This window comes from Salvelinus fontinalis, chromosome 20, assembly GCF_029448725.1.
Source record: "Salvelinus fontinalis isolate EN_2023a chromosome 20, ASM2944872v1, whole genome shotgun sequence".
In the NCBI taxonomy this organism is placed as follows: domain Eukaryota; kingdom Metazoa; phylum Chordata; class Actinopteri; order Salmoniformes; family Salmonidae; genus Salvelinus; species Salvelinus fontinalis.
Window position 1 is genome coordinate 6,538,718 of NC_074684.1, and position 9,772 is coordinate 6,548,489.

The 9,772-nt window shown below is 48.8% G+C and overlaps 1 protein-coding gene across 5 annotated transcripts in view; it reads left to right on the top strand.

Moving 5' to 3' along the window:
• The window catches only part of LOC129817200 (1-phosphatidylinositol 4,5-bisphosphate phosphodiesterase beta-4-like), a 147,499-nt gene that overhangs the window by 112,569 nt on the left and 25,158 nt on the right, over positions 1 to 9,772 (top strand). For all 5 annotated transcript variants that reach the window (XM_055872205.1, XM_055872204.1, XM_055872207.1 and 2 more), the window contains one exon: positions 3,441 to 3,536. In XM_055872205.1, coding sequence (XP_055728180.1) covers positions 3,441 to 3,536 — 96 coding nt within the window. The remainder of the gene's footprint in view (positions 1 to 3,440; positions 3,537 to 9,772) is intronic.

Consider the following 9,772-nt stretch of genomic DNA (forward strand, 5'->3'; position numbering starts at 1 on the left):
GCTATAGATTTTCAAGCCAATTTAAGTGAAACTGTAACTAGGCCACTCAGGAACATTCAATGGCATCTTGGTAAGCAACTCCAGTTTGTACACTACCGTTCAAAAGTTTGGGGTCACTTAGAAATGTCCTTGTTTTTGAAAGAAAAGCGACTTTTTTGTCCATTTAAAATAACAGCAAATTGATCAGAAATACAGTGTAGACATTGTCAATGTTCTAAATGACTATTGTAGCTGGAAACTAATTTTTATGGAATATCTACATAGGAGTACAGAGGCCCGTTATCATCAACCATCACTCCTGTGTTCCAATGGCACGTTGTGTTAGCTAATCCATGTTTATCATTTTAAAAGGCTAATTGATCATTAGAAAACCCTTTTGCAATTATGTTAGCACAGCTGAAAACTGTTGTTCTGATTAAAGAAGCAATAAGACTGGCCTTCTTTAGACTAGTTGAGTATCTGGAGCATCAGCATTTGTGGGTTCGATTACAGGCTCAAAATGGCCAGAAACAAAACTTTCTTCTGAAACTCGTCAGTCTATTCTTGTTCTGAGAAATGAAGGCTAATCCATGCGAGAAATTGTCAAGAAACTGAAGATCTCGACAACGCTGTGTACTACTCCCTTCGCAGGCTCTAACGAGAATAGAAAGAGGAGTGGGAGACGCTGGTGCACAACTGAGCAAGAGGACAAGTACTTTAGAGTGTCTAGTTTGAGAAACAGATGCCTCACAAGTCCTCAACTAGGAGCTTCATTAAATAGTACCTGCAAAACACCAGTCTCAATGTCAACAGTGAAGAGGCGACTCCGGGATGCTGGCGTTCTAGGCAGAGTTGCAAAAAAAAAGACATATCTCAGACTGGCCAATAAAAAGAAAAGATTAAGATGGGCAAAAGAACACAGACACTGTACAGAGGTATATTGGACGAATCTAATTTTGGGGTGTTCGGATCACAGAACATTTGTGAGACGCAGAAAAAATGAAAAGATGCTTTTCAGATGCTGAGAAGATCTGTCAAGCATGGTGGAGGCAATGTGATGGTCTGGGGGTGCTTTGGTGGTGATAAAGTGGGAGATTTGTACAGGGTAAAAGGTGATCTTGAAGAAGGAAGGCTATCACTCCATTTTGTAACGCCATGCCATACCCTGTGGACGGCGCTTAATTGGAGGCAATTTTCTCCTACAACAGGACAATGACCCAAAGCACAGCTCCAAACTATGCAATAACTATTTAGGGAAGATGCAGTCAGCTGGTATTCTGTCTATAATGGAGTGGCCAGCACAGTCACCGGATCTCAACCCTATTGAGCTGTTGTGGGAGCAGCTTGACCGTATGGTACGTAAGAAGTACCCATCAAGCCAAATCAATTTGTGGGAGGTGCTTCAGGAAGCATGGGGGTGAAATCTCTTCAGATTACCTCAACAAATTGACAACTAAAATGCCAAAGGTCTGCAAGGCTGTAATTGATACAAATGGAGGATTCTTTGACGAAAGCAAAGTTTGAAGGACACAATTATTATTTCAATTCAAACTCATTATTTATAACCTTGCCAACATCTTGACTATATTTCCTATTCATTTTGCAACTCACTTCATGTATGTTTTCATGGAAAACAAGGACATTTTGAAGTGACCCAAACTTTTGAACGGTAGTGTATTTGGCCAAGCAATATAGGTTATTGTCCTGCTGGAAGGTGGATTTGTCTTCCAGTGTCTGGTGGAAAGCAAACTGAACCAGGTTTTGCATGTGCTTAGCTCCATTCTGTTTCTTTTTATCCCCCCAAAAATCCCTAGTCCTTGCAGATGACAAGCATACCCATAACATGATGCAGCCACCACCATGCTTTAAAATATGAAGTGTGGTACTCAGTGATGTGTTGGATTTGCCCCAAACATAATTCTTTGTATTCCGGACAAAAATGTCATTTCTTTGCCACATTTTTTGCAGTATTACTTTAGTGCCTTGTTGCAAATAGGATGTTTTGGAATATTTGTATTCTGTACAGGCTTCCTTCTTTTCACTATGTCAATTATTCGTAAAAGATATACAGTACCAGTCAAAAGTTTGGACACACCTACTCATTCAAGGGTTTTTCTTTATTTGTACTATTTTCTACATTGTAGAATAATAGTGAAGACATCAAAACTATGAAATAACACATATGGAATAATGTAGTAACCAAAAAAGTGTAAAACAAATCAAAATATATTTTCTATTTGATGTTCTTCAAAGTAGCCACCCTTTGCCTTGATGACAGCTTTGTCACTCTTGGCATTCTCTCAACCAGCTTCATGAGGTAGTCACCTGGAATGCATTTCAATTAACAGGTGTCCCTTCTTAACAGTTCATTTGTGGAATTTATTTCCTTAATGTGTTTGAGCCAATCAGTTGTGTTGTGACAAGGTAGGGGTGGTATACAGAAGATAGCCCTATTTGGTAAAAGACCAAGTCCATATTATGGCAATAACATTTCAAATAAGCAAAGAGAAACGACAGTCCATTTACTTTAAGACATGAAAGCAGGTCAATCAAGTGCAGTCGCAAAAACCATCAAGCGTTATGATGAAACTATTTCTCATTAAGACCTCCACAGGAAAGGAAAACCCAGAGTTACCTCTGCTGTAGAGAATAAGTTCATTCGAGTTAACTGCACCTCAGATTGCAGCCCAAATAAATGCTTCACAGAGTTCAAGTAACAGACACATCTCAACATCAACTGTTCAGCTGAGACTGCGTGAATCATGCCCTCATGGTCGAATTGCTGCAAAGGAACCACTAGTAAAGGACACCAATAAGAAGAAGAGACTTGCTTGGGCCAAGAAACACAAACAATGGACATTAGACCGGTGGAAATCTGTCCTTTTTGAGATTTTTAGTTCGAGACGCAGAGTAGGAAAACGGATTATCTCCGCATCTGTGGGCCCCACCGTGAAGCATGGAAGAGGAGGCATGATGGTGCGGGGGTGCTTTGCTGGTGGCACTGTCTGCGATTTATTTTGAATTCAAGCCACATTTGTACTGTATGTATATATTTATTTTTTTTATCCACTTTGACATGATGGGGTATTATCTGTAGATGGGTGATACAAAATCTAAATGGAATAAATGTTATATTCAGGCTGTAACACAACAAAACCTGGAAAAAGTCAAGGGAAGTGAATCCTTTCTGAAGGCACTGTATGTTTAAGCAATGAGGCCCGAAGCGGTATATTAGATAATATGCCACGGCTAAGTGCTGTTCTTACGCACGACGCGAGGTGGAGTGCCTGGATACAGCCCTTCACCGTGATACATTGGCCATGTACCACCAACCCCAAGGTGCCTTATTGCGATGATCAACTGGTTACCAGCGTAAATAGAACAGTGAACATGTATGTATGTGTGTGTCACCCCCATGGTACAGTGTATTTCACTATCGTTTATAATTGACTATTGTCCAGGTGGTGGAGGAGGATCCAACAGAGATGTCTGAGGCCACAGAAGCTACAGACGCCACAGACATCTCCGAGGCGTCTGAGGACAACAACAACAAGAAGGTGTGAGAATCGGGTTCAGCTGCTCCTTCTCTCTCTTACTAACCTCTCCCTACCGCTGAGCGTGTGGCCTTCTCTCTTTACTAACCTCTCCCTACCGCTGAGCGTGTGGCCTTCTCTCTCTTTACTAACCTCTCGCTACCGCTGAGCGTGTGACCTTCTCTCTTTACTAACCTCTCCCTACCGCTGAGCGTGTGGCCTTCTCTCTTTACTAACCTCTCCCTACCGCTGAGCGTGTGGCCTTCTCTCTCTTACTAACCTCTCCCTACCGCTGAGCGTGTGGCCTTCTCTCTTTACTAACCTCTCCCTACCGCTGAGCGTGTGACCTTCTCTCTTTACTAACCTCTCCCTACCGCTGAGCGTGTGGCCTTCTCTCTTTACTAACCTCTCCCTACCGCTGAGCGTGTGGCCTTCTCTCTCTTACTAACCTCTCCCTACCGCTGAGCGTGTGACCTTCTCTCTTTACTAACCTCTCCCTACCGCTGAGCGTGTGACCTTCTCTCTTTACTAACCTCTCCCTGCCGCTGAGCGTGTGACCTTCTCTCTCTTTACTAACCTCTCCCTACCGCTGAGCGTGTGACCTTCTCTCTTTACTAACCTCTCCCTACCGCTGAGCGTGTGACCTTCTCTCTCTTTACTAACCTCTCCCTACCGCTGAGCGTGTGACCTTCTCTCTCTTTACTAACCTCTCCCTACCGCTGAGCGTGTGGCCTTCTCTCTTTACTAATCTCTCCCTACCGCTGAGCGTGTGGCCTTCTCTCTTTACTAACCTCGCCCTACCGCTGAGCGTGTGACCTTCTCTCTCTTTACTAACCTCTCCCTACCGCTGAGCGTGTGACCTTCTCTCTCTTTACTAACCTCTCCCTACCGCTGAGCGTGTGACCTTCTCTCTCTTTACTAACCTCTCCCTACCGCTGAGCGTGTGACCTTCTCTCTCTTTACTAACCTCTCCCTACCGCTGAGCGTGTGACCTTCTCTCTCTTTACTAACCTCTCCCTACCGCTGAGCGTGTGGCCTTCTCTCTTTACTAACCTCTCCCTACCGCTGAGCGTGTGGCCTTCTCTCTTTACTAACCTCTCCCTACCGCTGAGCGTGTGGCCTTCTCTCTTTACTAACCTCTCCCTACCGCTGAGCGTGTGGCCTTCTCTCTCTTACTAACCTCTCCCTACCGCTGAGCGTGTGACCTTCTCTCTTTACTAACCTCTCCCTACCGCTGAGCGTGTGGCCTTCTCTCTTTACTAACCTCTCCCTACCGCTGAGCGTGTGGCCTTCTCTCTTTACTAACCTCTCCCTACCGCTGAGCGTGTGGCCTTCTCTCTTACTAACCTCTCCCTACCGCTGAGCGTGTGACCTTCTCTCTTTACTAACCTCTCCCTACCGCTGAGCGTGTGACCTTCTCTCTTTACTAACCTCTCCCTACCGCTGAGCGTGTGGCCTTCTCTCTTTATTAACCTCTCCCTACCGCTGAGCGTGTGGCCTTCTCTCTTTACTAACCTCTCCCTACCGCTGAGCGTGTGGCCTTCTCTCTTTACTAACCTCTCCCTACCGCTGAGCGTGTGACCTTCTCTCTTTACTAACCTCTCCCTACCGCTGAGCGTGTGACCTTCTCTCTCTTTACTAACCTCTCCCTACCGCTGAGCGTGTGACCTTCTCGCTCTTTACTAACCTCTCCCTACCGCTGAGCGTGTGACCTTCTCTCTTTACTAACCTCTCCATACCGCTGAGCGTGTGACCTTCTCTCTCTTTACTAACCTCTCCCTACCGCTGAGCGTGTGGCCTTCTCTCTTTACTAACCTCTCCCTACCGCTGAGCGTGTGGCCTTCTCTCTCTTTACTAACCTCTCGCTACCGCTGAGCGTGTGACCTTCTCTCTTTACTAACCTCTCCCTACCGCTGAGCGTGTGGCCTTCTCTCTTTACTAACCTCTCCCTACCGCTGAGCGTGTGGCCTTCTCTCTCTTACTAACCTCTCCCTACCGCTGAGCGTGTGGCCTTCTCTCTTTACTAACCTCTCCCTACCGCTGAGCGTGTGACCTTCTCTCTTTACTAACCTCTCCCTACCGCTGAGCGTGTGGCCTTCTCTCTTTACTAACCTCTCCCTACCGCTGAGCGTGTGGCCTTCTCTCTCTTACTAACCTCTCCCTACCGCTGAGCGTGTGACCTTCTCTCTTTACTAACCTCTCCCTACCGCTGAGCGTGTGACCTTCTCTCTTTACTAACCTCTCCCTGCCGCTGAGCGTGTGACCTTCTCTCTCTTTACTAACCTCTCCCTACCGCTGAGCGTGTGACCTTCTCTCTTTACTAACCTCTCCCTACCGCTGAGCGTGTGACCTTCTCTCTCTTTACTAACCTCTCCCTACCGCTGAGCGTGTGACCTTCTCTCTCTTTACTAACCTCTCCCTACCGCTGAGCGTGTGGCCTTCTCTCTTTACTAATCTCTCCCTACCGCTGAGCGTGTGGCCTTCTCTCTTTACTAACCTCTCCCTACCGCTGAGCGTGTGACCTTCTCTCTCTTTACTAACCTCTCCCTACCGCTGAGCGTGTGGCCTTCTCTCTCTTTACTAACCTCTCCCTACCGCTGAGCGTGTGACCTTCTCTCTCTTTACTAACCTCTCCCTACCGCTGAGCGTGTGACCTTCTCTCTCTTTACTAACCTCTCCCTACCGCTGAGCGTGTGGCCTTCTCTCTTTACTAACCTCTCCCTACCGCTGAGCGTGTGGCCTTCTCTCTTTACTAACCTCTCCCTACCGCTGAGCGTGTGGCCTTCTCTCTTACTAACCTCTCCCTACCGCTGAGCGTGTGACCTTCTCTCTTTACTAACCTCTCCCTACCGCTGAGCGTGTGACCTTCTCTCTTTACTAACCTCTCCCTACCGCTGAGCGTGTGGCCTTCTCTCTTTATTAACCTCTCCCTACCGCTGAGCGTGTGGCCTTCTCTCTTTACTAACCTCTCCCTACCGCTGAGCGTGTGGCCTTCTCTCTTTACTAACCTCTCCCTACCGCTGAGCGTGTGGCCTTCTCTCTTTACTAACCTCTCCCTACCGCTGAGCGTGTGACCTTCTCTCTTTACTAACCTCTCCATACCGCTGAGCGTGTGACCTTCTCTCTCTTTACTAACCTCTCCCTACCGCTGAGCGTGTGGCCTTCTCTCTTTACTAACCTCTCCCTACCGCTGAGCGTGTGGCCTTCTCTCTTTACTAACCTCTCCCTACCGCTGAGCGTGTGACCTTCTCTCTCTTTACTAACCTCTCCCTACCGCTGAGCGTGTGACCTTCTCTCTCTTTACTAACCTCTCCCTACCGCTGAGCGTGTGACCTTCTCTCTCTTTACTAACCTCTCCCTACCGCTGAGCGTGTGGCCTTCTCTCTCTTTACTAACCTCTCCCTACCGCTGAGCGTGTGGCCTTCTCTCTCTTTACTAACCTCTCCCTACCGCTGAGCGTGTGACCTTCTCTCTCTTTACTAACCTCTCCCTACCGCTGAGCGTGTGACCTTCTCTCTCTTTACTAACCTCTCCCTACCGCTGAGCGTGTGGCCTTCTCTCTTTACTAACCTCTCCCTACCGCTGAGCGTGTGACCTTATCTCTTTACTAACCTCTCCCTACCGATGAGCGTGTGACCTTCTCTCTCTTTACTAACCTCTCCCTACCGCTGAGCGTGTGACCTTCTCTCTCTTTACTAACCTCTCCCTACCGCTGAGCGTGTGACCTTCTCTCTCTTTACTAACCTCTCCCTACCGCTGAGCGTGTGACCTTCTCTCTTACTAACCTCTCCCTACCGCTGAGCGTGTGGCCTTCTCTCTTTACTAACCTCTCCCTACCGCTGAGCGTGTGGCCTTCTCTCTTTACTAACCTCTCCCTACCGCTGAGCGTGTGGCCTTCTCTCTTTACTAACCTCTCCCTACCGCTGAGCGTGTGGCCTTCTCTCTCTTACTAACCTCTCCCTACCGCTGAGCGTGTGACCTTCTCTCTTTACTAACCTCTCCCTACCGCTGAGCGTGTGGCCTTCTCTCTTTACTAACCTCTCCCTACCGCTGAGCGTGTGGCCTTCTCTCTTTACTAACCTCTCCCTACCGCTGAGCGTGTGGCCTTCTCTCTTACTAACCTCTCCCTACCGCTGAGCGTGTGACCTTCTCTCTTTACTAACCTCTCCCTACCGCTGAGCGTGTGGCCTTATCTCTTTACTAACCTCTCCCTACCGCTGAGCGTGTGGCCTTCTCTCTTTACTAACCTCTCCCTACCGCTGAGCGTGTGGCCTTCTCTCTTTACTAACCTCTCCTTACCGCTGAGCGTGTGACCTTCTCTCTTTACTAACCTCTCCCTACCGCTGAGCGTGTGGCCTTCTCTCTTTATTAACCTCTCCCTACCGCTGAGCGTGTGGCCTTCTCTCTTTACTAACCTCTCCCTACCGCTGAGCGTGTGACCTTCTCTCTTTACTAACCTCTCCCTACCGCTGAGCGTGTGGCCTTATCTCTCTTACTAACCTCTCCCTACCGCTGAGCGTGTGACCTTCTCTCTTTACTAACCTCTCCCTACCGCTGAGCGTGTGGCCTTCTCTCTTTACTAACCTCTCCCTACCGCTGAGCGTGTGACCTTCTCTCTTTACTAACCTCTCCCTACCGCTGAGCGTGTGGCCTTCTCTCTTTATTAACCTCTCCCTACCGCTGAGCGTGTGGCCTTCTCTCTTTACTAACCTCTCCCTACCGCTGAGCGTGTGACCTTCTCTCTTTACTAACCTCTCCCTACCGCTGAGCGTGTGGCCTTATCTCTCTTACTAACCTCTCCCTACCGCTGAGCGTGTGGCCTTCTCTCTTTACTAACCTCTCCCTACCGCTGAGCGTGTGACCTTATCTCTTTACTAACCTCTCCCTACCGATGAGCGTGTGACCTTCTCTCTCTTTACTAACCTCTCCCTACCGCTGAGCGTGTGACCTTCTCTCTCTTTACTAACCTCTCCCTACCGCTGAGCGTGTGACCTTCTCTCTCTTTACTAACCTCTCCCTACCGCTGAGCGTGTGACCTTCTCTCTTACTAACCTCTCCCTACCGCTGAGCGTGTGGCCTTCTCTCTTTACTAACCTCTCCCTACCGCTGAGCGTGTGGCCTTCTCTCTTTACTAACCTCTCCCTACCGCTGAGCGTGTGGCCTTCTCTCTTTACTAACCTCTCCCTACCGCTGAGCGTGTGGCCTTCTCTCTTTACTAACCTCTCCCTACCGCTGAGCGTGTGACCTTATCTCTTTACTAACCTCTCCCTACCGATGAGCGTGTGACCTTCTCTCTCTTTACTAACCTCTCCCTACCGCTGAGCGTGTGACCTTCTCTCTCTTTACTAACCTCTCCCTACCGCTGAGCGTGTGACCTTCTCTCTCTTTACTAACCTCTCCCTACCGCTGAGCGTGTGACCTTCTCTCTTACTAACCTCTCCCTACCGCTGAGCGTGTGGCCTTCTCTCTTTACTAACCTCTCCCTACCGCTGAGCGTGTGGCCTTCTCTCTTTACTAACCTCTCCCTACCGCTGAGCGTGTGGCCTTCTCTCTTTACTAACCTCTCCCTACCGCTGAGCGTGTGGCCTTCTCTCTCTTACTAACCTCTCCCTACCGCTGAGCGTGTGACCTTCTCTCTTTACTAACCTCTCCCTACCGCTGAGCGTGTGGCCTTCTCTCTTTACTAACCTCTCCCTACCGCTGAGCGTGTGGCCTTCTCTCTTTACTAACCTCTCCCTACCGCTGAGCGTGTGGCCTTCTCTCTTACTAACCTCTCCCTACCGCTGAGCGTGTGACCTTCTCTCTTTACTAACCTCTCCCTACCGCTGAGCGTGTGGCCTTATCTCTTTACTAACCTCTCCCTACCGCTGAGCGTGTGGCCTTCTCTCTTTACTAACCTCTCCCTACCGCTGAGCGTGTGGCCTTCTCTCTTTACTAACCTCTCCTTACCGCTGAGCGTGTGACCTTCTCTCTTTACTAACCTCTCCCTACCGCTGAGCGTGTGGCCTTCTCTCTTTATTAACCTCTCCCTACCGCTGAGCGTGTGGCCTTCTCTCTTTACTAACCTCTCCCTACCGCTGAGCGTGTGACCTTCTCTCTTTACTAACCTCTCCCTACCGCTGAGCGTGTGGCCTTATCTCTCTTACTAACCTCTCCCTACCGCTGAGCGTGTGACCTTCTCTCTTTACTAACCTCTCCCTACCGCTGAGCGTGTGGCCTTCTCTCTTTACTAACCTCTCCCTACCGCTGAGCGTGTGACC